Raw genomic sequence first — 27707 nt, 5'->3', positions numbered from 1 at the left:
CCTAGTTCTCTAAGCCTGTACAGTTCACCAGGGTTTCTGAGGGTTCTATTTGCCTGTTAGAAACCCAGTGTCTTTGACAGTTATAATCTTTTGGGATTCCAAGACTGTCATCCAGAATACCAACTACCCCTCCCATGAATGTGACCCACAGGTTACCAATGTCCTACAATTCATGAGACATTTGAAAATGTTCAGCAGGCAGGACCGTCAGCAGAGTCCTGCCTCAGACCTCCAGAATGTTGCCCACCCAGTGTGTTAACACTGACACCATCATTTAGCACTCCTTAATACAATCCTTCCCGGGATATGAATCCTTCACTGCAACCATGCTCCTATGTTTCTCCATCTCAGCCACCAAGATATCACAGTAGCATTTACCTAACATTAAAATCTAAATATATTATGTTTAAAACAGTCCCCATTCATACCAGTCTTAGAATTGCACCAAACAAGAAAATCAGTCTGAGATACCTTGTTTATAGTGAACCCATGATAATTCCTAGTGAACAAAGGTCTTTCTTCTAAGAATTCACAAACTATTTAAGAGGAGATATTAGTACTTGTTCCAGGATAAAAATGAAGCTCACCAGATGGGAGTTTGCAGACTCTGCCTTCTTCCCTCTTCTGAAGAACTTTCTCCCTTCTCCACTTCTCTAATTCTTGTCCTAGTCTCCAGAATTGTTCTAAGATCAGTAGCAGCAGATCAGTGTTCTCACCTGTGTATTCCGTCCACATCTGGGTGCTACTCCTCCCAGACAAGAAACCTAAATTCATGTGGAACAACCAGATACTCTTCTTACAACCCCATCATCTGGCTAGGGTTTCTGTCTCCTCCTGATCAATGATGAGACTTTCCAGACTATGGTGGAAAAACAATTCAGTTTGATAGAGGAAATGTGATAAAATGATTCAATTTTGAGTCAACAATCCTGTGTCGAGGACTCTTGCTCTTATCCCTTTATCTGGGGACAAGAAATTTCTAGAATCCTGAAGGAGGTTGAACCTACCAAGGGGGCAGAAAGGACCTTATAGAAGAAGGCAGCCAAGTCCTCTTCACATAACACATCAACCAAGCACACAGCCACCACAGAAGAGAATTGACAGGAAAACCCGTGGGAGAATAACAGCATCCCCATTCATTATCGCCCTAATGTGAGTGGGGACTAAGGCCAGCCTTGCTTCCCAATGGACAGTTCCTATCTCAACATTCAAATGTGTGTATGGGGGCAGGGAGGTGTCACTATCTCTTAGGAGTATGTCTACTAAAGAAGGAATTGACACAATGGATATTAATGACAGAGTCCTTCAGTCAGATGCAGGGTAAGTTGTAAAGATTTATTGGGAAATCCACCTCATTCCCTCATCATTCCTGATATGATCATCCATCAATCAATTAGCTGAATTTTCAAATGATTGCTCTCATGGGTGGTTCTTTTTGAATGGAAGCTTTCAATTCTTAAGATACAAAAATTCCTCATAATGTAAATACACCCTAGAGCTCTTTTTCTTTGGTAGCACTCAGCAAAAAACTGCTTCCTATATGCTATTCTGGGAACTTTACATTCATTAACTCTTCGTAGCAAGTCGATGAAGCTGATGCTAGTCACATCCCCATTGTATAGGGGAGGACCCTGGGCCCCAGAGATATGAAGTAACTTGGTCGAATGCACACAAGTAGAAGATCTAATGCTGCTGGATTGAACCCAGGCAGATGGACTGTAGAACTCAGCAGTAAAGTGATTATGAAACTGGCCCAGTTTTCCACCCCTTCCTTTATCTCTGCTCAGAACCCTGTCACCAATGTGAGAACAACCCTGGCTAGCCTGCTGGGGGATGAGGAACCACAGGGAATGCAGCCAAGTTATCCCGTCCAGGGCCACCCTACCCTCAGCCAGCCCCAGCCAAATCCCCAGCAGACCACAAATGTGCAAGTAAGCCCAGCCAAGAGCTGCAGAACCACCCGGAGAACCCAGAGATCCTCGAGAAATCATAAATGATTGCTGCTCCGAGCCACTAAGTTTGGGGGCAGTTTGTTACCTACCCATAGAAACTGATAGAACAAATGCTGGATGACAACAGTTTTCCTTGTGATGACACTGGCTTCACTGCACTCTAGAATTCTCCAGGAATGGATAGATCCAGCTGTGCAGGGCTTTTCTGGGGGCTCCCACCACATCTCCTCATCACTGTCTTGCCCCACCCCTACCAGCTCATGAAGCAGTTAAAACCGTTCCTCACCTTTAGTCCCTAGATTTTTTTTTTCTTTTTTCTGCATTTGAAAAGAAACCAGGGTGCTTCAACTCTTTAGTCCTTTTTGAACTCTGATCCCTTGCCTATCCTCTTTGCCTCTCTCTCCGTCATTAGAAGCTAAGCTGGAATTAGCCAAAGCGAATGGTGCCAACCTAATGGCAGCAGGGTAATGAGGGGGAAACAGGACAGTGCTGGACGTCAACACCTCGCATTTTTGGTCTTTCCCTTCTTGCACGCACGTTGGACTTCTCAGCATGCAGGCTGGGCTTCTCACTCAGCGCGAAGGGGGTCCAGCAGCCCCTGAAGGCATGCTCCTGCTTTGCCACCTGATCCCCAAATGAAACGTGCAAAACTGAACTGCCCCTGCCTGCCAGGACTCAGGGGGGCAGCAAGCTGTACCTCCACAGGAACTAATAGCCCCAAATGCTCCACTCAAATTAAAAAGGAATTTGGAAACATGTTCCACAGAGTGGAAGCCTTCTGGGGCATTCCTGCCAGGGGCCTCCAGCTACAGAGCTCCCAAGAAAATGGAGTGTCTAGACCTGGTACAGAAGATATTGCAAGAGGGCCCCGGGGGCCAGGGTTGGGGGGGCAGGGAGAAATGCACACTGAAGGCATCCTGAGGGATGTGGACCACAGACCGCTCACAACCGTATTAGAAATCCTCCCCCCAAAGAAAAAAGACTCATAAAAGATACTTGTTTTTCTATCAGAGCATTTCAAAATCTTTTTTGCTATTTAGGCACTCAATAAATGCTAAATGATGCTAATTCTCCTAGCACTTCTTACTTTATGAGTGAAGCTGGGATTGTGTAGGTTCATTGCTTAAGAGGCCAATAGCTAAGTGACCTAGGTTGGTGAAGAGAAACCAAAAGTCCCCAGGGCAGATCCAGCCTTACTGTGCCATTAAACACCCACCACCCCTCACTCATTACACTTCCAACAATAGTTTAGTTTTAATTTCTTTTCCTTGTATTTCATAGCCCTAAGGGAAAATGTCCTGTGACAATTCTGTAATAGTAAGACAATTACTGGTGACTCAGGGCTCCCTGCTGCCTCTCCATGCTCTACAACTGAGGAGCAGACGGGGCTGTGCTTCCCAAGTAGGAATGACTTGGTTTGTGAATTAGGAAAATCAAAATCAAAAGGAATCTTTACCTTAAAAAAAAAAGTCTACTTAAGATGAAAATTCAGCACAAGGATTGTGCTTCAGAATGTGAGTCAACTATAGTCACGAGTCCCTAAGGAGACCTTTCAAACAGGCTCAGAAACATTTCAAGGGGTGACTTGCCCATCTGAGCCCCCATCACCCACAGGATCCAGGCAATCCAAGAGGATCCTCAGCCTGGATTCCCAAAATCTGATTTACTCTCCTTATCTCCATCCAAATCATGCCCCTTCCATTTTTGCCATATATAGGGAGGGGACAGTAGAACAACAAGCTCTTGTGTGCAAAGACCCTGTCTTGTTCATCTTTGTAACTCACACACCCAACCCAAGCCTGAGTTAGGATGGGCAAAGTTAAAGATGTCCTAGGGTAAGGAATATGGATGCTTCCAAGCGTCCACATTCCCAATGGACTGTGTTCCAAAGCACTTTGTAAATTGGCAGCTTAAAAACTTGGGAAGTACTTTTTCCCCATAAGTATCAAGTTCCAATAGAGTCTAATTCTCAGACTAGACTACAAAACTTTAGCCTAGAAAAAAAAAAAAATCCAATAATGCACCCAAAGTAGAGAACATCAGCTATTATATAGCTTCCTCCTAAACAGCCACTTAAAATGCTGTTTTCATAAGAAAATGCATTCCCATTTAGGATGGCAGAAACTGTCTTCCACCTCCCCCAACACCCAGTGTGACCTGGCCTTTGAACAAATAAGAGGAAGGAAAAGGGGAGTCTACGTTGGCGAGACCAGAAATAGCCCTGACCTGGCAAGGAGGGGTTTGCAAAGAGAATCAGATGGACAGAAACTTCTGGAATCCAAGAATACTACCCTGAAGTACCTCTCTGCTTTTACATAACATGTTCTGCAAGTCTCTAATTCAAACACTTGTCTAAACACTTGTTCTAAATTAGGAAATAAAAGGCAGTTGCTTGAAGGGGAGCTTGAAGAAGGGAAGAATTTTTGGGTTCTGGGTCATAAATGGAGCTAAGGACGTCCTATGCTCATCTACAATGGCCCTCTTAATTTTTGTTCCTCAGTTCCCTGACTGATAGCAACCATTGATGCTAATAAAAATTCCAACTTCAGGTTGACAATGTCAGATTAAAGTTGGGAGTGGGACAAGGATGCTGGACAGTAGCTGCTCAAAGGTCAGACTGTGTCCTATTCATCTCTATATACTCTAGTCCCCTCGGTCCTCAGCACATAATTCACCAACTAATAAATACAAGTTAAGGAAGGGCTTTAACTTTTCAGTGTAGAAGCAAAATGTGTGGCTTTGGAGTCAGACTTCTTAGATGCAAATCATGTTTTCTCCCTAGGCGCAGGACCAGGGGTCAGCTGCTGAATCTCCACGGGCTTCAGGTTTTCTCACCTGGAAAAGGGGCCACTGACAGCACCTTCCTCCTAGGTGCTGTGGGGATGAAATGCTTTCCCATCAGTGAAACAGAGCGCTGTGCCTGCCATAGTTGGCACTACTATTATTATCCCCACCATCATTTAGCTGGCCGTCTAGTATTTTGCCCCCAAATTAGTTCCTCAGAGAACCTGGCAAACATGAAAGTTGGTTGGTACAGTGGGTTGAATTGTGACTCCCAAAAGATACATCTGTCAGAAGCTGAGAATGTGAACTCATGTGGAATTAGGGTCTTTGCAGAGGGCCTTGATTAAGGCAAGACCCTGGAGATGATTCATCCTAGATTAGGATGGGTCCTAAATTCAAAGTCCATAGAATAGACAAAAAAGAAGAGCCAGAGACACAGGGAAAATGACCAGGTGAAGACAGAGCCAGAGGTGACAGTCATGCTGCCACAAGCCCAGGAATACTAGGAGCCATTGGAAGGTGCAAGGGTGAGGAAGGAAGCTTTGGAGGGAGTGTGGCCCTGCTGGCCCCTGCACGGTGACTTCTGGCCCCCAGAACTGTTGTGTTAAGAAACCCAGTTTGTGGTAATCTGCCAGTAAATTCTAGAGTTGGGGAGAAGATGACTCTGAACAACCTAGATTTAGTGAGGGAAACAAGCCAAAATGTGAAGTGGTGATTATCACGGGTCTCCTTTTCTTAGATTGTGCACTGCAGGGAAAGTTCTCCTCAGCCAGGTGCTATCGCTGGCTTGAGGGACTGGAGAGTCCAGGCCAGCCTGCCCCATCCGCTTCCAGCCAAGAGTGTCTGCTGGGAATCTTGAAAATAGCCTGCATTTTCTCCACAAAGAATGAAGTGGAAACAGTAAGTAAGTCTGACTCCAAAGCCACACATTTTGCTTCTACACTGAAAAGTTAAATCCCTTCCTTAAATTGTATTTATTAGTTGGTGAATTACGTGCTGAGGACCGAGGGGACTAGAGTATATAGAAATGAATAGGACACAGTCTGGTCTTTGAGCAGCTACTGTCCAGCATCCTTGTCCTGCTCCCAACTTTAATCTGACATTATCAACCTGAAGTTGGAATTTTTATTTTATTACCTTGATAACCTGGGCAGAGTTGGCTGCAACCTGGCACCAAGTAAATGGGCAGGCCATGAGGTGCCCGGTGCCCATCCAGTACACATACCCACATGGTCCACGCCATCTCCCTATACCCCTCTGTGAAGGCTGAAGGAGTCAGTATCCGAGACTCTCATGAAGGAAAGATACCTAGATGGTAAGAGACCAACATAATTGTATATTTCTCCTAACTCTACCGGTTCCAGAAATCTATCTATGAAACAGATCTCCTTTACAGTGGGAAAAAAAAAAAAAAAAGTGTATACAGGTCATTGCAAGATCGTCCTAAGCCTTTGGAATTTTAAGAGTCCTCAGGAAAGAGTCATGGGAGAGTTGAATCCACTGATGTTCAGAGAAATGGTTTTCATTCTCTTCCTTTCTTCTAACTCCTGGAGAAAAACAGCAGCAGACAGAACAGCAGCAGTCAGAGAGGGTGACTTTTTTGGAGCAAAAGCGTTAGACAAGATGACACATACTGACAAGTTCAGCAAATAGTGAACGCTGTGCCAATCAGCAGATCATTCCTGGGTGTTTGCGACGGAGGAAAGATTGAGAGTCACGCAGTATTTCAAAGACAGGTCACGATTATTCCGTGTGTCATCTTCTAATGTGAAGGTCAAGGGAGAGGAGAGGCGGGTGGAGGCAGGAGGGGACATGCAAGGAGACCCGTGTGCAGGCAAATTAACCAGGCAGGTCTTGCTTCATATTTCCCAGCACTACCCAGGGAACTGTGTAATTGCTGGCTTTGTTGACATCTGAGGCTCTCGCCTTGCTGGTAACCTGGACTTCATTAGCCCCTAAGTCCTGTAACTTGTGAAAGTCAATTCTTCCCCAGCTCAATCAAGGTTTTCTTTTTTCCCCTTATGTGGAACTCAATTTTTTTCCTGTAAGTAAAGGGTTGCAGTGAAGAGGCCAGTGAGGAAATCCAGAGGAGGAAACCACAGATTCGGGATCCCAGAATACCCCGAAATGACTCCATTGTTTAACTGAAAAGAATTCTATAACTCTGAAAATACATTCAAAAAGAAAAGAAGTAATTCTGAAGCCAAATGGAATCAGAAGACTTTTGTCATTATTTGTCATTTGTTTTTCTCTATTAGGAAACAAAAAAGAGGAAGAGGGGAGGGAGAAGAGGGGGAGAGAGAAAGAGCCCCCATGTAAATCATCCGAGAGGCTTTTTAAAATATGTAAGTGCTTAATTATCTCCATTCTCCATCAAAGAGTTTTTCTGAGGAAGGGATACATTTTTAGCATTCAAAATTAAAATAATATACTCATGCAAGCACACTCAATCACACACATATTTGTGCACACACATAGTATGATCCACAACTTTCAAAGAGAACAATGCAATTCTAATTGACAGGATAATTTTTAAGCAAATTGCTTGGGGAGCCCACTGTGTTCCTGTTGGGGTGGGGGGAACACTATACATTATATACAAATATGCTAACAAAAAAAATTAAAACCTTCCTCCTTCCTGTCCACGAATGTCAAGCCAGCCCATTAGGGTTGTGACAATGGCAAATGTTGAGCACACATAATCGCACTGAGAATCTGCTGACCGATTATTGCTGACATTCCCTGGTTTCATCGGATCCATCACTTTGCACAGGAACCAAGAGTTAGAAAAGGGCAGCAGTTTACCAGGAGAGAAGCAGCCTCTGTCTAAGTTGGGATAAGGACGCTTTTCTTGCAAGTGCCCTGCTCTTGGGACCCTCCCGCACCAGGCAGACAGCCAGGGCTTAGTTATTTTGTGTCCAGATTTGGAGGCTTCTCCCAAAATGGAAGAGATGAGTGGAGCAAGAGAATAGAGATGATTAGAGATCAGAGGCTTAGCTGGGCACAGAAGCAAACTAAGTGGAGTCATTAGAGTTGAAGGGTCTATTTAAACACCCGCGTGGCGCACGCATTTAACATCTTGTGAAATATTTGAACGGTCAGACTGTATACAAATGCATACTAAAAACTGGGAAGAAAATACAAACCCAGGTAGAAGATCTCTTATTAAAAGTACATATATTTTGCTGACCAGAAACCACGCCTTAACCCTGATACTTGGGCAATTAGGTTGCCACAGTAAATAAACAGTGAGAGGTAAACCATTTGTAACAAATCAAGCCACACACACAAATCATTCCGGACCCTGTTTCTCATTTCCTGACATATTACTGTACACAATGCTGCCGTTGGGTCCTGCATCCTTACATCCCTTTGAACGCTCACCAGACAATTAATTTAAAAAGTCAGGAGCTGCATCTGCTCCTCAAATCACCATAACCTGGTTTTGTATTTGGAAAAAAACAAAAAGACTAACCCATACTTGGGTGGGAACCATTTCTGGAATAGTGGTTGGTGCTTGTTCACATCTGGATTAGGTTTAAAAATGATAACACTATGATGATGAACGCCAGAGAGCCTCATCTGCATATAAATAGGCCTAATCAGAAATGCAAATTGCAATCAGGAGAAATTTTTAAAGGCTGTGATAGCTGTGTGATTGTGCAGATAAGGGAAGGTCAATGTTCGTATTGTTACAGCAGTTAAATGCCTCCCAGCCTGCCCAGAGCTTTCCTTTGAATGGGGCGTGTGGAAAGTACAAATTATCTATCAATCTGCCCCCTGACCCGGATGGAGCCCTGAATAACTTCATTTTCTCTAACTAGAACCTGGGGCTGGCCATATATCAGCCCCATTCCAGTGAAAGACAACCAAACCTCATGTACAAACCTCCTAATGAACACATAGAATAGAAAATATACTTGCATTTAACCATCCAAACAGACCTCCTTTCAGCACGATTTCCCACTGAGTCAGAAATTAAGGGATGAAGAATAAAACGTATGATTGATAGAACATTTTTTCTGATACGTTTCATTGCTGGTCCAAGTGGATAAAGCAATATGATATGCAGTTTTTGCCCCCCAAATTTTCCAAATACCAGAAAAAGCACACAATTAGAAAGAAAACACCACTGTTGAGACAGATTACTTAATCCTGAATTGCATTTGTGTTCTTCTCAAGCAAAGCACAAAAAAACGAACATCTCAGAAACATCAGAGTGCTGAAAATAACGCAATTGTTACAAGGTCCTGTCATTCCTTGGGTTATGTTATCTTTCAAAAACATCCTTTCTTTGTGTCCCCCTCCCTCACTGGTTTCTTCTCTCCCAAAAGGAAATATATTTTGCAATCAGGCTTTCTCAGGTTTGGAGAGGAATTGCGTAAAAACTCTTTATTATCCCTCTAATGACGCTTTCACAAGGCACTAATGAGTCAAGAGCGCCATCTTGTGTCCTACCTCGGAATCTTAAAGAGCGTTTTCACAGGATGCATGTCAAAGAGGGGAGGGTCTCCATCCCCCAGTTCAATGGCTGTGATCCCCAAGGACCAGACGTCACAGCGAGCATCATAGGAAGAGTCATACTGCTGCTCACAAGCAATGACCTATGAGACAAAATCAGGAAAAATGCATCAACCCCTGCCACCTCCACTGCCCTAGAAAGTCCCTTGGCGAATTCAGCCCCCTTCTCAGTTCCCTTGGCTGCAGATGTTAAATTCCAGCGATAAGATGTATGTATTCTAAGGCTTATTTCTGTGACTTGTCATCTGATAATGTTCGTCAACTTTAAAAAATGTATCAGTTCAGTTCAAAAAACATGCATCGAACCATCCAAGTACCAAAAACAGTGCAAGGGGACACACAGAATGGATTCCACACGATGGCCACACTGTTATCATTTAAGGGAAAAATGTTCACCCTTGACCTCCTTTCCAGCTACTGGATTCAACAAGGAGCAGCTGTCCTTGAAGGTTCTTGACTACCACACAACATCCCCAGCAGGGTAAACCACCCGGCAGAAAGATGTTGGATGACCGAAATGGTTAACAGAAACTAGGAATAAACCCATGGCTCCCATTCCCCTTTTCTCGGAACATCTGCCCCCTCTTCAAACCCCAACATCTGGTTTGCAGCTGCCCCTGCAGTATGGGTCTGACTGGGTACAGAAGTAGCAGGACCAGAAAATGATCCTGGGCTCATCACTGGGTGGAGCCCAGGGTGGCCTTGGCCCCTGAGGAGGAATCTCTTTCTGTCAACTTTCTGAGTCAGACAGGAAAAGGCCCAACACTCAGACTCGAGACGATGGCAGCAGATGTAGAAGGTGACAGGGGACAAAGGACATGGAGGAATGAGATGCCCCCATTTGACCAGCAATCTGCTTTCCAGACTCCCCCTTAAGTAAGGGCAGGTGGGAAGTTGGTGTGTGGTGATCAGGTGGACCAGGGTGGTGGGGCTTCCCTCTCAGCCCATCGAAACTTCTCTGGTGTTTGGTCTGAATGAGCCCGGACAGTTGACTGTGGCGAGCAGAGGAGCAGCAGATCTGGCTTATGTGTCAGCGGGATTACCCTGGCTGCTTTGCTGAGGGTGGGTTGAAGTGGGACATAAGAGGAAGATAAAAATCAGTTAAAAATACTACTGCAGGAATACAGATGTGAGTGATGGCCAATAATCAGATCATGGGTGCAATTTTGAAGGTAGAGCCGACTGGATTGGCAGAATGGAGCGTCTAAGAAAGAGAAGTTGAGGATAACTCCAAGGTGTTTGACTTGGAGCAACTTCCAGAATTGGCATTTCCTGGGATGGGGGAAGACAAAGGTGAAGTAGGTTTGGGGTACAAATCTGGAGCTTTAAGTCTGAGAGATCTGGGAGACATCCAAATGGAGAAGTTGATGTTAAGATTCACACTGCACTCCTGACCTAGAGAACTAGAAGATAAGTCCTATGGTCTAAAGGTGTGCACCAAAATTCATGTTTTGGAAACGTAGCCCTCACTGCAATAGAGTCGGGAAGCCGGGCCTTTGAGGAAATGCTTGGGTCACGAGGCTCCACTCGTAAATGGATTAATATTGCGACACAGAGGGCTTGCACTGATGGAAAGCTCTCTTTCACTTCCTCCACGTGGGGACACAGTAAGAAGGCCCAGACATATGCCAGAACCTTGATCTTGGATTTCCTAACTATGGGAGCACATTTGTCTACTTTTTAAATTACCCAGTCTCAGGTTTTCTGCACAAACTGGACTGAGACAATAAGAGATGTGTGTTGTTTTAAGCCACTAAAACATAGGTATTGTTACAGCATGAGAGAAAAACGAGTGCACCTTCTGTCTTCCACATCCAGTTCTTTGGACTTGCAAGGCCCAAGGAGATGTGTTGGCCACCTTGCCCTTGACCTTGTTCTCTTGCTCTCACGACTGCCCTCTCCCCTTCTCTTCTGGTTTCTCAGCTGGAAAATGTTTTTCCATATACGTGCATTCTTGACCTGGCCCCATCCCCTCTGTCTAATCAGGATGTCCTATCACAGAAAATCCTGCCATGCTTTCAACACATTATTTTCAAGTGTGCGTTCAAACTAAAGTTCAAGTAAATCTAATTTTGGAACCAGAGGCCATTTCATTGCTCCCAAAGACCTTACTTTCCTTAGCCCAATCAGGTAACAATCTACACTATTTATAAAGAGCTCTAGATAAGGCTGTTCAACACCTTCCCTTTCAGAAATGACATTTTCAGAAGTGTGAGACAAACGTCATTTTAGAGCTATCAACCAGCAGATGGTCCGCTGTTCTCATTCGTGACATTGTGTCGGACCCTGCGAGAGAAAGAGAAATAGACTCTACCCTTCTCCCAGCAGGCACTATGTCCAGTTGGAATATAAAGTGCACCTTTAATAATTAAATGACAGATTATGACAACTGTAAATGTCCTCAGTGTGTGCTAACATGTCCCATAAAGGATATAGACTCCAAATGTTCATGATGTTAGAGGGAGACACTGTCGGATAAGCACCACAAGGAAAATGCCCAACATCCACAGTACAACTCCCGGGGAGAAATTCAAATCAAGGTCTAGTCATCTTGGGCATTCCAAGAACACATCCTAATGTGGGGCTGGATACATCCTAACACTCTTTGAATGTTGTCATAAAATATTCAAAACATTTATCTGGCTTCAACTTCTCTTTACAGAGAAGACACTATCTTCAGCTCAGTCTGATTAATGAGAAAGCATTTGTCAGCCAAATTCTTCTTCCAAAACACAGCTCATCACATATTCTTTAAATTCAGCCTTCCAAGGAAATTTACAGAAAATTACACTAATGGAATAATTTTGTAACCGCGGAGTCAAAATAGGAGACCCTGAGGAGAGAAGTCACACATACATCCATAAAGTCACATCATAATTCCATAAAGAAGGTGCTATTATCTTCTTTAATCACTGCAGAAACTGAGGCACAGCAAAGTTGAGCAGCTTACCCAGAGTCATGTAGCTAGGAACTGTCACGCCAGAACTGGAACCCAGGCAGAGAGAGAGACTAGGGAACAAGTCATCTCCATGCATTAAGTGCTACACATAATAAGGGCTATTTCATTAAAATCAACAGCTTTGCTCTCAGATTTTGACTAAACTAAAGCCATTTTTTGAGGTTTTTGTCGCCTACGTTCCATCTCCTCAGAAGCGATCCTCCAGTCAGGACTGCTCCTTTCCAGGAGTAAACAAGGGGGCGCATGTGATGGGATTGGAAGAAGCACTCTAAGAGGATGCGTCTGACTGAAGGTCAAAACCTCTGGACTGAAGGCCAACACATCCTGGACTTGTATTACCTGTCAATCTAACACCACGGTGTGCAATTATCTCCTTAAGAGGAAAATACAATCACTGATCTCAGCTCTGCATTCTCTTGGTCTCTAGGTGAAGGAAAACTGAGATAAGGATGCTGGAATGGTCGAATGGCATTTGATTCCTCTTCTCCCAGGAGAAGGCTTCGCAAAGCACTTTGGGAATCAGTTGTTCTGAAGCTCCACTGAGAAAGGAGAGCAGGGATGGCAAGTGGGTACACTCCCTTGGTACCAGAGGAAAGGGACCTTTCCCGGTCCCTTAAGTCATACCAGAGGAGTGGAGAGTAGTGGGTTGAGATGGTGCTGACACCAGGCCAGGATCCCAAAACCTCATCCTCTCTTGCCCTCCACCCCCACGGAGGGGACGTGCCCAGAGCAAGTGTGTGTTCCCCCTGAACTGGAGCCTTTGCTGCCGTCCCAGCAGTGTGACTGGGGGTGGCAGCCGTGGGATGGGGCAAGAGAATGGGCATGAGAGGGAGTCTGAGGGAAGAGCAGCAGGGTCTGGCGTGTGATTTAACGTGGGAGGTTAGGGAGAGGATGCGTCAGCCCTAGGTGACCAGGAGAAGGATGGTGCCATTCACAAAAATCAGAAGTCAGAAGGGAGAGTCAGTTTGCCAGGCAGTTCAAATAGGGTCTGATCCTTCCCCTAGGCAGGTGGAAACAAATCACTTGTGTTCTCAGAACCTCTCTTGATCTGCAGAGTGGCGAGGTGGGAATGAAGGGTCTCCACCATCCCTTCCCGCTCTAACACTCCATGACTTCGCGATTTCCAAGTAAGTGGTCTTGGGGAAGGATCTCCAACCGAGAGGCTAACATCTCCATGCAAATTGGCTAAGGCAAACAGTAGATGGACACTTGAGGCAATTTTAGTGCAATATTTTGCAGAAGGTCTTAAGGTCTATGAAAAGATGCCGGCTGCTGCGCTAATGCCTCCGTTAAGAACCACCAGCATCTGCGACAGAGCAATTGTTTAGACGTGCTTAATGGAGCATGTCCAGGCTCCTACCTTAAAATGCGAACTTATGGCTCTTCTGGTGCACTTGGACTTCCCTGTTGCTTATTTTAGGAAGAGGAAAGACACTAAGGCCGAGATTACTAGCAATATCTATGCACTCGCAGCCTTCAAGCTCTATGCCAATAGCTGTTTTAGCCAGAGGTGGGCTCAAGTCCCCAAATGTTGATCATAACCACTTCAGCTTCCCAAAACTTTTCTTCCTGGTGAGGAGTGAGGACGAAAAAACAAGTTTTCACTGATGGCTTAGCTCAAACTGGTCTTTGGAGCAAAGGCTAGCCTGCCCTTGCCTCTGATTGCAGGGACAGTTCGCTTTAGCCTTCTTCTGACTAACAAGCTCCATAGATGCAAACTCCTTAATGTGCCCTCAGGGACCACAGAGGGGGCACCGCCCCTCTCCTCCTGCAGGAGCTTATGGGGAAATGCGCCAACCGATAACCCAGCTGCTGAAACGGACCACCCTGTCTCGCTCGGCATGGCCAGCTGAGCTCTGATGAAGACGGCAGACCCTGTCCTCAGTCAGCAGCGGTCAGCAGCACTTAGGGCTGGAGAGACCCGCTCCAGGAGATGTTTGGCAACATATCTAATCTCTCTGCCGCTCCTCTTCTCGTGCCAACTGAGCAACTCCCTAATTGTGGGCCCCATCTGAAGTATTGCCTATGAAAATATACGAGTTATGTTTTCTATGGTACCGAAATGTCAACAGTAGCTATCAGTGGGTCATTGGCATCTGGATAATATTTATTTTATTTACTTCTTGAAGAGCTTTTGGATTTTCCAAAATGTCTATAAGAAGTATGAACTATTTCTATGATAAAAAAAGGGGGGGGGGCAAGTTTTTTTCTTTATTTGTTTTTTGTCTTAAAGTTATAAATTTTGAAAAGTTTACCTTGACTTTCAAGGGTACGTTTCCTTCTTCAGGGATATCTGTTGACTGTTGGGATTCTGTATCTAAGTCTGCAGGTTAAAGTGCCTTGGTTATAAAAGTAGGTGCCCATGAGATTGATACAAGAAGAAAGCAAGAAATTCCCTTCCAAGGAGAGCTCTTTCTATTGCACGCAAGGGGCTTGGGTAGCACGTTTTTTTCGGGGAGGTGTTACCAAGGACTGAACTCAGGGGCACTCGACCACTGAGCCACATCCCCAGCCCTATTGGTATTTTATTTAGAGACAGGGTCTCACTGGTTGCTTAGCGCCTCACTTTTGCTGAGGCTGACTTTGACCTCATGATCCTCCTGCCTCAGCCTCCTAAACTGCTGGGATTATGCTCATGCACCACCACACCCAATTTGGGTAGCACTTTTTGCTTTCTCAAGCCACCAATAATCCAAGAAAAGTCCCAGGAATGCAGTTCCATTTCAATATTTCAATTTTTTTTTTTTTTTGGCACTGAGAATTGAACCCAATGGTGTTTAACCACTGAACCACATCCCCATTTAGAGAGAGGGTCTTGCTGAGTTACTGAGGCTGGCTTTGAACTCACGATCCTCCTGCCTCAGCCTCCTGAGCTACTGGGATTACAGGTGTGCACCACTGAACACAGCCTTCCATTTCAATCTTGACCAAGAGTAGGACTTACTGATGAGGCACCCCACCCCAAGATAGCGGTGAGAGGTGCCCTCTGCCTCTTAGAGGAAGAATTGACTCTCAGAACTTGAGCTTCTGTTGTCTCCAAGTCTCTTTATCTGAAACAAACATCTGGGTTTGTCTAGGAATAAAAGAGATAGAAATAGTCCTGGATTCAGAAACCTAGACTTCTCTAAGATATTTAACTTAAATCATTCATCAAATTATATATCAAAGAGCCACTGGGCCCAAATCTCCTCAAATAATGGGATTTTAACCTATGTTTTAAAACGAATAATATTACAATATATTTTGTTCTCCTAAAAAACAATTTATCAAATTTAAAATAGAAAAAGTTTTTTCAGATGTTATTATTTTGCCACTAATATTGTTAAATGTCATTTAAAATGTAATTAGGTTTGGCTTCTATATTCTGTTTCCTTTCTTTACTAGAATTGATTGTGCAGTCCAAAATAATAACCAAAGGTCGAGATTAAAATTTCATTCAAGTACACAGGCAAAATGCTGTTATCTCAAGAGCTAAATTCAGCTAAATAAGAGGCAAGGCAAATAGACCTAACGCTATTAATCCTTGGCTGACCTTGAGCCCCAATGTGCAGGCAATAGACTGGCAAATAAGATGGGCTGAGGTAGGTAGGTAAATGGGATTCTTAATTTTGCTTACACAATTCACCTAGCATAATTGATAAATGTTTTTGATTGCAAAGATTTCTAAAATGGAACTTCTGTGGAGTCGAAAACTGCAGTGATAAATATTCTGGTGGCAAAAATCTTTCATAGTTTGAGATGCAAACATCTTCAACTGCTACAAGCCAAGATACTTGAATAAACAAGCCAAATCTCCTCGCTAGGATAAAATGTGGCTTCCAGGGAAGAGATATTGCAGCTTTTAGGTTTGTTTTGTTTTGTTTTTTCCAAAAAGGAGGGGGACTAAATGAACTGGAATTGATTTTTTTGTTGTTGTTTCTTTCATAAAACTTAAACTAAGAATAGGGTTGAATCTATATTCTGTACACTGAGAAATTGCCAGAAATAATTTAAACTATAGTGTTCTTATGAACTTCAGAAGGGTCTCTAATTAAAATGTGGTGCTCTACAAATCTTTTCCCAGGATTGTAATATGCAGCTTAAGCCCTTAGAGAAATAAACCCAGGTTCAAATTGAAACACAGGAGTGAGCTCACAGAGACGACTCCCACCTCAGCAGGGGGAGCAGGCAGGGGACTCTTTCTGGATTTGAGGCCAGCACACAACTGACGTTGGCACCTAAATGTCCCGAAGCCCTGAGGACACAGCTCTCGTCCTTCCTTGTGTGGCAAATCCTTCTCAGAATTAGGATGACACTCACGTACTCCCCACCCTTCCCACTCTCCTCTGCAGGAGGTAAGCCAGTAGGTCAAAAGAAATTGTGTCCTGCCCTTAAGACTCAATGGACTCAGAAGCAGCAAGTTTACTAGGAGGCCCAGTGCATCCTCTGCCCTCCCCTGCTCCATCAACTCCTCACTGGATGCTGAAGGGACCTTAGGACTCATTCATTCCATCCCTTTAAGGAAAAGGAGACTGAGGTCCCTAATGGAAAGTTAGTTGCAAAGTCACACAGTTGATTCAAGACCAGAGTGGGAGCAAATTCCATGGCTCCCCATTGCCTTTTGGAGTGAGCCAGGTCCTCGGAATCCTCATATCATGAACATAAGGGCCACCTCCAAAGAGATCCCATCCTTGGTGAATGCAGCCATAGTAATCCCCACACTCCAAGCTTGTGAGCCTGTCATCGAAAGCATTAGGCAGAGGGATTTCCTGCAGCTGCTCACTTTCCTGCCCCTCCCTCCTCCTTCCTTACTCCCCCTTGCCTCTGCCAGATATGGTCCACCTTCACCAGAACACCATCAAGGACATTTTGTGGCCTATTAGTTCAAGTACTATTACTTCAGGTGAAAAGACAGATTCAGAAAAGTTAAGTAACTTGTCCAAGGTCACACACTTGAAGCATGAGCCCACAAGAAACTAGTGAGAAGGAAAAGAAATTTCTTTTTCCTCCATGATGCATCTGAAAAATAGGAAGGAAAGTCAATTAGACAGAATATCTGAATGTTCCTGCAGGGGCATGCCTCTTCATCTGCAAGTAGTTTCTGAATTCTGTCCTCACCCAGGCTCTTATCACCATGCAAATAAGGATGTCCTTGGGAATGTCATTCATTCCTATCAGAGAGTCATTCTGTTTCATTTTGTAAAACTAAAGATGGTGTGGAAAATCCCTGGGATGGAGGAGAGCATCATAAACACTCATTTCCCCACCTCCACCTGCTCCTGCGTCACCTCCTCCCAGGCTCCTCTGGAGTCCCCTTCCTGACACTGACTGCCACTTCCCCTTGCTTTCCTCTGACAAATCATCAGGCAAGGAAGCAGGTGCACTGTTGGCTTGGGCATGAATTCCCCTCCCTGCGCTGAGCCTCTGTTTCTTGGACAAGCAGAGACCAGACCAGGTAACTCGGGACTCAAAGCTCAGGGACAGGGAGGGTCGACTCTGATGTTCCTTCAGCAAATGCTTCTGCTCCTGCAGGAAAAAGATGAAGAAGGGGGAACGGAGATGCCCTGACCCTCCTTACCTCCCCAGAAGACAGAGGGAGGACAGCCTGGAAAGTTCCAAGTGCTCGTGGAGGCTGCTCCTTGACACTTCCTGCTACGCCCAGGGTGGAGAGGAAGTGAGGCCTCTGCTTTGGGCCTTAAGTGCGTATGCCCATCTGGGACCCAAAGCCTTCAGACAGGGTCCTATACTTAGACCTGCCAAGAGGAGGGTGGTGGCATGTCACCACCGCCTACAGGGCCGCCCCCCACCTCCACACTGACATGTGATTTATGACTCAACTTCCCCGGAGAGCTGCAACTGAAAGGGAAGACATCACTGGGGCTGGGGAGGGAAGGTGGGCCTGCACCCTTCTTCCACCCCTGCCATGGGCCCTTCACCCACGGGACCCCAGTGCCGAGTGGCACCTCGGGTCTTAGAAGGATGAGCCACTCTTAATGCAGGCAGGGCCAGCCCCAGAGCTAGAAGGCAGGGAATCTGCCTGTTCCTTAGGACAGAGATTTCTGCTCTATATCTAGAGCAAGAAGGGAAACAATCTCTCAGGCTATGAAAAGGCACTTGGAGGGGACCAGGGAACAGCAAAAGCTACAGAATCTTAGAGATGAACACTGCTAGAGAAAGACCCACAGGGCTTTTGGTCAAAGATCTAAAGTGTTTTGGGATTTTTGGTTTTGTTTTTGGTTTTGCTCCAGGAATTGAGCCCAGGGATGCTTAATCACTGAGCCACATCCCCAGATCTTTTTTTGGTTTTGGTTTTTTTAGTTTTAATTTTGAGAGAGGATCTTGCTAAGACCTCCCTAAGTTGCTGAGGCTGGCCTTCAACTTGCCATCCTCCTGCCTCAGACTCCAGGGCTGTTGGAATTACAGGTGTGTGTGCCACTGCCCTGGCTCAAAGATCTAAAGTGAGAGATTCCCAGGGTCTGGCAGATCTACCACTGAGCTACACCCCCAGCCCTGCCCACTCCTTTAAAAGAGGACCAGGTGGCCTGGGCTGTAGCTCAGTGGTAGAGCACTTGCCTAGCATGCCAGGGTCCTGGGTTTAATCCCTATCACTGAAAAATCAACTAAATGAAGTAAAAATAAGAGGACCTGGTACCATGGACCCAGAAAGTCAACCCCTCATCATCGTTCACCTTCCCAAGAGAGTCACCCTCATTATTCAAGGAACTCCAGGGCCATGGGACATGAGAGCTGGAACAGGCTTTTCCTCTAAAAACTGCCAATGTTCTCTGTAAAACAGAAGGGAAATTGGAGCAGAACTACCCAAGTCAGTCCTTATTTTTACAGATAAGAACAGGTTCAGCAGGGGTGAGAGTTAGGGCAATAATGCCACCACTTTTTAAAGCACCTACTAAGCCAGGTACTGCCCCCCCCATTTTGGGGGGAGTACCAGAGACTGAACTCAGGGACACTCGACCACTGAGCCACATCCCCAGCCCTATTTGATATTTTATTGAGAGACAGGGTCTCACTGAGTTGCTTAGCACCTCACTTTTGCTGAGGCTGGCTTTGAACTCGAGATCCTCCTGCCTCAGCCTTCAGAGCTACTGGGATTACAGGTGGCGTGCACCACCTCACCTGACTTGCCCCAAACAATTTTAATGTGTTATTTTATTTTGTCTTTGGAGGCATTTTCCCCCTCCCCATTTTACCTTTCAATGTCTCTCCATTTTACTGGTTAGGAATACTCAGTAACTTGCCCCTGGTCAGTGGTTAAGAGGCTAAGTAGGTATCTGCAATTTGCTTCCAGAGCTAGCAGACTCCAAAGTTTGTGCCCTTAACTTTTGTACCTAAACTGAAGCCATATTATTATGTTAAGTGAAAAAAGTCAGACTCAGAAAGTCAAGGGCCATCTATTTTCTATTATGTGGAAACTAGAGGAAAAAAAAGGGTCAGGGGAAGGAAGGGGGAAGCTCATGAAAGCAGAAGGGAGACCAGTAGAGTGGAGGAGCAGGACCAGAGGGAGGGGGAGGGGGAGGGGAAGCACCGGGGGTGAAATGGACCGAATTACGTTATGTGCATGTATGAATAAGTCATTATGAATCCCACCATTATGTATAATTATAATGCACCAATAAAAATCTATTTTAAAAGATAAAACCAAAATAACTGAGCCACGATTGTGCTTTAAAGATGAGTGGCAGAGCTAAGACAAAAACTGAAGTCTCCTAAATTCAATTCTAAAGAAATTTATTTTTTCTAGATTTTTCCCTTGGGCCTTAATTGTGCTGACTTTCATCGCTGTGTTAAAATATTACATTTTCCTCAATGTACTAGTGTGAAGGTTATCAATAGAAGAAAAAGTCACTTATGTCTAAACCCGATAAGATAGAGCCGGAAGGCCAAGAAGAGGCACTCAGGCATTATGCCTGGACCCACAGATACCAAAGGACATTTTTTCCAAACTGCAGCTTGCTACATGAGTCACAGAAAGATGGCTAACCACACAAGGACAGTGAGTCACTTGCACAAGAACACTTGCCTGACACACACCATCTCCACCAATGAACTGACGTCAATTCCTGGGATGAGCCCCTGTACCCAGTGTTCTCATCATTGCAAAACTTCTTATGTGTACTTCTTTCTTTGTCTGTAAAGCTTCCCCTACTCCCAAACTCTTTGGCGGTGCCTACAGTCTGCTGTAGTATGCTGTTTTAGTTAGCTTTTCCACTGCTTTGACTGAAGGATCTGACCAGAACAATTTTAGGGAAGAAAAGTTTATTGGGGGGCTCACAGTTTCAGAGGTCTCAATCCATAGACAGCAGCTCCATTCCTCACTTCACGTGAGGTAGAACATCATGGTGGAAGAGTGTGGGAGAGGGAAGCAGCTCTCATGGCAATCAGGAAGCAGAGAGAGACTCCACTCGTCAGATACAAATATTTACCCAAAGCTATACCCCCATGCCCTACGTCCTTCAGTCACACCCCACCTGCCTCAAGTTACCATTCAGTGAATCCCCATCAGGGGATTAATTCTCTGATTTGTTTAGGACTCTCACAACCCAATCATTTCTCCTCTGAACCTTGCAGTCACGTGAGATTTTGGGGACACCTCACATCCAAACCATGCATATCTGTAATTTCAGTTCTTTGATATTCTGGAACAAACTCTTTGAAGACTCATTTCTCTATTGCTCATTTTAGATTGACACTAGGATAATTCTTATCAAAAATAATTTTTTTTAAAAAGAAAGGGGGCTAGAGTTGTAGCTCAGTGGTAAGAGTGCTTGCCTAGCATGTGAGAGGCACTGGGTTTGATCCTCAGCACCACATAAAATAAATAAAGACATTGTGTCCATATACAACTAAAAATATTTTTAAAAATAAAGAAAGACTCACATCTTATCCAGTACATGTGTGGTTATAATAATAATGTGTTAAAATATAGTGGTTAAGAGTGAGGATCTTAGAACCAATTATCTGGGTTCAAATTCTGAGACATCACTTAATAGCTTGTCCAAAGACAAGAATAGGTGACTTATGTACTTAATGTAAAACATTGAATTAGTAATATCACTGACTTTATGAGGTTTCTGAAAATTATGAATCAGTGAATACATGTAAAGCACTTAGTGCCTGGCAAATAGTAAGACCTCAATAAATGCTAACCCTTATTTGGAAATCAAACTCATTAGCTAGAGCTTAGGAAATAAAATGATAATAATGACAACAATACTATTTCAGCGTAGTAGTGTTTTATGGCTTTCTCAACCCTTCAACAACAACAAAAAAAATCTCATTTTTCATCTCTATTCCTGCCAGTGCCAAAGGAAATGGCATTATCGTATCATTTAGCTGGGAACGGCATAATTAATGAAGTCAAGAGTGGTTGCAAAAAGCCTGCTATATGTCTGCATTGGTGCAAGCTGGTTGTTATGGCAACCATCCCCCGTCAACGACCCTTTGCCAGGCAGAGAGAGACCCATTTGGGGAGCCGTCACAGCACATCTGTTTCTCTGCTCAACTGATTAGCTGTTGTTTGCAACAACGAGCAGATGGAAGTAAAAAGGGGGAAAAATTCTAAAAAGAAGCAAATGTTTATTTTATCCACAAGTCTGTTTTCCAGTACAGAAACAGACCTTTAGCTGTTTTAGAAAGATGCCAAGTATCCAGGGTCCTTACCACATGGGCTGCTTCTTGCATTGCTGGGATTGCAAAGTGTAGTCAGGCTGTAAATTGTAGGTGATAGTTCCTTCATGTGTATCTTTTCAAACGATGTGCCTCACATTCCAATTTCAGGGCACCCTTCCACCATATCTTCGTGTGCCTCTGTTGGATGGGCTGAGGCACCTGCCTGGAACACACCTTCCGCTCCGAGCAGCCTGCATGAATGCCCCATACAGTGCAAGTGCAAGAATTCCTTCCCTGCCTCGGTTTCTTCACCTGCAAAATGGGGTTTGCATTCTCATGCTCTCTGAAAAGCCAAACAGCCTTAACACCTATTAGGTAAGGGAATTGACTCTTCTTTAAGCCCCACTTATCTCAGTGGCAAAATGGAGAAATGGTAGCTACTATTGAGAGATGTTGTAAGAATGAAATAAAAGAACGCAATGCAAAAGCACCTATCCTGATAGATCGGCCAGTCCTCAGGAAGTGAGAGGTTCCTTTCCACTACACACTGGCTCAGCAACCACCATATTCAAAACGTCTGCCCATCAGCTGGCATGTGGCACTGGATGTTGGAAGGATGATCACTGGAGCTGACCCTGGAGGCTCTCTGCTTGCCAGACAGACTTCACCCCCTGTAGCTGCTGGGCCATTAGGAGGTCAGTGATGTCCTGGATAAAGAGACGGCACCTCTAGTGGCTAAGGAACACTCAAGGGGCTCTGGAAGGCAGCCATTTACCATCCGGAATGGGAAAATGTTTATGTGTTAATAGCCAGCATGGTCACACCAGTATACCAGCTAAATACAGGCATTTTTTTTTTTTTTTTTTTAGAGTCTACATATATACTCCTTGATTCTTCCTGCTCTGCATGTGTTTCCAGCGTACTTCAGAGCTCTCAAGGGTTTGAACCCCTTCAGCCTACTGGTTGTAAGATGGCTCTATATGGTTGAGTGTGCACCTGGTAATCTAGAACTTCTCTCAGTGGCACAATATCCCAGGGTGGGGACCAACCCCCATTTCATCTGTCCCCTCCCCCATGGTGGACATTCAGGGGCCATCACGCCTGTGATAACTGGGAAAGATAGATCACATATCAACTATCCTTAACCCTCGTTATCACCATTAATAAACACAAAATAGGCTTCTGTGGCTTTTGGCTATCAACTGGGGCATTACCTGACATGGGCTTGATACAAATACTGGCAGAGCAATGCTGATATTGACAGCGGGCATAGGTTGTGTTGGAAATGCCTTAGTTCAGCAAGTCACAAAATATGGATTCCAGTTGCCATTGCCTACCTAGCCACTCTATGTCCATGGACACTTGGACTGGCTGTCTCTTGCATCCCTCATCTATAATACTAATGTAATCATCCTAATTGGCATGCTCACAGGTAGTTGTATTTACTACCTGTTAATATTTCTAAAAATTCCATGCAAATGTGGGATAGTATTATTCATATTATTATTACTACAAGAAATTGGCTGTCAGGAAAGAGTGGAGGAAAGAAGAGATAACATAGTTAACAGAAAGATTGTGTTGGGGAAAAAAAGTGCCTAAGATACAGGTTAAAATCACAGGCCAGGAGACCAGAAGGGTGTGTGTATTTTGCTGGGGATGGAACCCAGGGCCTCCCACATGCCACAATCTAAGCACATGCTCTACCACTGAGCTATAGCCCCAGTTCTAGAAAATAAACAGAAGGTTGAGGCAAATGGTTATAACTCAGAAAACATGAAAGATAATTAAAAAAAAAAAAAAAACACTAGAGAGTATGTAGGTTATACTGAACAAAATTCTGAAGATGTAGAAGCTTACATGGGAAAGCTATTTGATATGTCTGGCACATTCAGAAAGAATCATATTTGCCTCAAACACCAGAGGCAGAGAGAGAGCTGTGAGTGTGTGTGTGTGTGTGTGTGTGTGTGTGTGTGGGTGTGGGTGTGTGTGGGTGTGCGCACACCAGTACAAGCAAAGCTGAGCTCTTTTTTTTTAAATTTAAGACATTAATTTATTAAATAAAAGTGATTTTATACACTATTGCAAAAATCTGCTTTGTCTAAAGGCAGTACAAGTTCCCATAACTCTCTCCTTAAGTTATAGTTAAGCCATGATTAGTTCCAGAAAATAAGAGAAAGGGAAATTTTTTTCATATTTCTTTAGGTCTGTCTAGTATAAAAGAACTTCAGAGCATGAAGGTAAAATGAAGCAGATAAAGTTTTAGATACTGACAATTTTTCTTTGAAATTTGTTTAATATTTGGCTTTTTCTCAAAATTTGGTATTCATATTCACAGATGTAACTTTCTATTTTTGAAAAACTAAAGAACCAGATGATGTTAGATTGTTACCTATAACAGTAAATAACAAATACCTTGGCAAGCAGGACCAAAAGTACAAGAGAAGACATCCACAAACACATTTTAAACATCTCTTGGGTGTGTTATGGCTACAAATTAGGACACTAAGCATTATGGTTGATTGTAGGGTATTGGTGGGCCTTAATACATTCACCCCCAACAGACATGAGGATACTTGGGATAAGTCAAGTAAAGTAGTGGGGGAAGAAAAAAATCCAGAAACACCGTAAATCTGATAACATCTCTTTCTGTCTCACAAAAGGGATTCCCTGAAGCATGAGAAATATCTATTGGTGTGAGTGCTTCTATTCTGTTATCTGGGGAGGTCTTGACACAGATTCTGGCGATTCATACACATCTGGCAGCAAAGAATCATACTCACTTTGCCATATTCTTTCTTTAAAATACTCGGTCTTATCTTCAGGTTCTAGGTATCGGAAAGCCATTTTATTAGCATATAGGGATTCTGTAACTTTAATAGCAATGTTAATAGAGACTTCCTGAATATTAGCAAGTGGTGGGTAAAGTCTCCCCTGAGCTAACTCTTCACCTGTCAGTTGACTTGTCAGTGCCTTTGCAGCTTCTAGGAAAACATTATCACTGATATGTCAAGTTTGACAGAGGATAACAGCTAAAGCCACACCTGGAAAAATCTACACATTGTTTCCTTGACCTGGTGTAAAGACTCGCCCATCTTGGAGTTTCACTGGCCCAAATGGACTACCACTGGCAAACAAACACCCTCCCTCTGTAAGTGTGTATGCTTCTTTAGGGGTGCACTCAGTCTTTGTTGTAGAATTACTTAATGCAAATATTATAGGCCTTTCATTGATAGGGGCCATGGCTTTGATCACAGCAGGAGTAAAAAGTCAGCCAGCACCAATTATAGCTGAAGGCTTGAGTATATTTACTGCATCTTCAAAAGTATCAGGTACACTTTCTGGGGCTGGATGAGCAAATGGTTCCTGATTACTATCTATTTTAGCACTCCGTCCCTTAACTAATAAACCAAACTTGTCAAACATCCAGATTTTCTTTTGTGCCTCTTCTTCTGAAAGGCCATTTTCTCCATAGACATAACTGTAAGTTTTGCAATCCCAAGAGCAGCTTCTCCTGCTCCAAGAAATAGAATCTTGTGTTCTGTGATTGGTTTACTAATAACTTTTTGGACTGCAAGAAGACCTGCTAGAGTTACTGAAGCTGTCCCTTGAATATCATCATTGAAGGTACAATATTTTTCTCAATATTTTCTCAAGAACCTAAACACATTATGATTCCCAAAGTTTTCAAATTGAATAAGGGTGTTCCAGCCATATCTGTCAGTAATTGCTTTCATAAACTCATCAATCAGATCATCATAAAGTTGTGAATAATCTCGTTTCTGATACCAGCCCGTATAAAATGGATCCTTTAAGAGTGCTTGATTATCAGTTCCCACATCAATACACACAGGCAGACACTGACTAGGCCGTATTCCTGCACAAGCTGTGTACAAGCTAAGTTTTCCTACTTTGCTTCCCATTCCATAGACGCCCAAATCTCTAAGACCCAGAATTCCTTCCCCATCAGTCACCACAACAGCCTTACCATGATTTTCTGGCCAGTTATCCACAATTGATCTAACATGACCTCTGTCTGAGATTGAAATAAATAATCCCTTGGGTCTTCTAAAGATGTGTTCATACTGGGAACAGGCGAGACCAACTGTTGATGTATATACAATTGGCATTAGACTTTCAATATCATCTTGTAGTATTCTATAAAAGTTTCTCATTTCTTTCTTGTATTCATATTATATAGATGTACTTTTCCAAAGGACTATTCATTTTTTTCAAGTTTTTATGTAATCGTAAGACTTGAATACCTTGTGTCTCTATTTTAAGAGGTAAAAGTCCTTGAAGACCAACCATTTGTCCTTCCTGTAATGTAAATGCCATTCCCTTGTTTGTTCTTGGATTCATCATGAGTGGTTTGCCTTTCTCTGTCCTGTGCAAATGACGACATGCCACCAAACAAGGAGTGGCAATTGCTCTTAACCGGGAAAACATCTTTTCTTTCACCTGTAGTTCCAGCTACTTCAGGGGCTGAGGCAGGAGGAACCCTTGAGCCCAGGAATCTGAGGTCAGCCTGGGCAACAGAGTGAGACCCCAACCTTCTTCAGCCTGAGCCCACGAGGTTAACTGTTCTGAGACCGCATACGCTGGTGTGGTCACGATCCCGAGGATGGGAGAGGGACCACGCAGTGTAGGAGGAACTCAGAGGTGCACCTCTGTGACAGGGCCAAGGCAAGCTTACGGCGACCCACGCCAGGGTCTGCCAGCATGTCAAAGCTGAGCTCTCTAAGTGAGGACCAGTAACCAGCAGACTTGCAGATACCAAGTGGCTGGCTGATTACCTTGGAACTTGAATGATTTACTACAGAGGAATGATGGTAGGCCTTTGGGAGTCATTATAGGGTGAATTATGTCCTCAAAAAAGAAATTATGTTGAAGTCCTATGTCCCAGCACCTCAGCACGTCAACCTATCTGGAAATAGGGTTGTTGCTGTTGAAACTAGTTAAGATGAGGTTCTATAAGGATGCCTCACCCAGTATGACGGCACTCCTAAGAAGACAGCCACGTGAGGATGCAGACACACAGGCAGAACACCATGACACCATGAAGGCAGACCCAGGACTGGGCAGCTGCACACTGACAGCCACCAGGACTCCAGCAAACCTCCAGTGGCCAGCAAGACAGGGCACCATCCTGGGACCTTCAGAGGAAGCAGGACCCTGCCGACATCCTGCTCCCGATTTTCTGCCTGAGGAATGTGAGATGATGAATCTCTGTTGTTTAAAGCCACCCAGTTTCTACCACTTGGTTAGAGCAGCCCTAGGAAATTACAGAGGTGGCCAAGGCTTCAGACTGGGACAAGAGGACACCCCAGTTTAACGGGGTGACTGGCTGTAAGAGGATCCACTGGGAACAGAGGGCTTCTTCTGTGGGATCATACCCTGAGCACTTCCACCCATGGCCGTTGGAATGCTGGAGTCACTACTGCCACTCAGATATTCACAGGTAGCATGGTCACAGCAGTCCCCAAGGCGGACCCTGAACACTGAACACACAGCCCACAATAATCACAGGCAGAGAGGCTGAAAAATCTGGGTTTTGACTTAAGAATTTGAGTTTTCGATGACTTTATTGGGCTGCTTAATCAACGGACTCTGGATCCACCTCCCTCTGCTATTATATGAAAAATAATTGTCTATTAGTCAAACTATTTTTCTCACGGTAATCTTCTCAACACAGTTTTGTTTTGTTTTGGTACTAGGGATGGAACCCAAGTGCCCTTTACCACTGAGCTACAGCCCTTTTAAATTTTTTATTTTGAAACAGAGTCTCACTAAGTCTTCCAGGCTGGTCTCAAACTTCCAATCCTTTTGTCTCAGTCTTCCGAGCTGCTGGGATCACAGGTGAGTGCTACCACATCCAGCTAAACACA

The 27707-nt window shown here is 44.1% G+C and overlaps 1 protein-coding gene and 1 pseudogene across 1 annotated transcript in view; both read right to left on the bottom strand.

The window, feature by feature from the left end:
- Positions 1-9190: 9190 nt before the first annotated feature.
- LOC124979659 (myosin-IIIb-like) overlaps positions 9191-27707 on the bottom strand; it is a 46902-nt gene continuing 28385 nt past the window's right edge. Inside the window, exon 7 of the mRNA XM_047544153.1 lies at positions 9191-9340. Coding sequence (XP_047400109.1) covers positions 9191-9340 — 150 coding nt within the window. The remainder of the gene's footprint in view (positions 9341-27707) is intronic.
- LOC124979655 (NAD-dependent malic enzyme, mitochondrial-like) lies at positions 24526-26268 on the bottom strand (annotated as a pseudogene).

The sequence above is a fragment of the Sciurus carolinensis genome, chromosome 3 (assembly GCF_902686445.1).
Source record: "Sciurus carolinensis chromosome 3, mSciCar1.2, whole genome shotgun sequence".
Classification (NCBI taxonomy): domain Eukaryota; kingdom Metazoa; phylum Chordata; class Mammalia; order Rodentia; family Sciuridae; genus Sciurus; species Sciurus carolinensis.
Note: the sequence above shows the minus strand (reverse complement) of the source record. Positions and strands in the feature narration are given on the sequence as shown.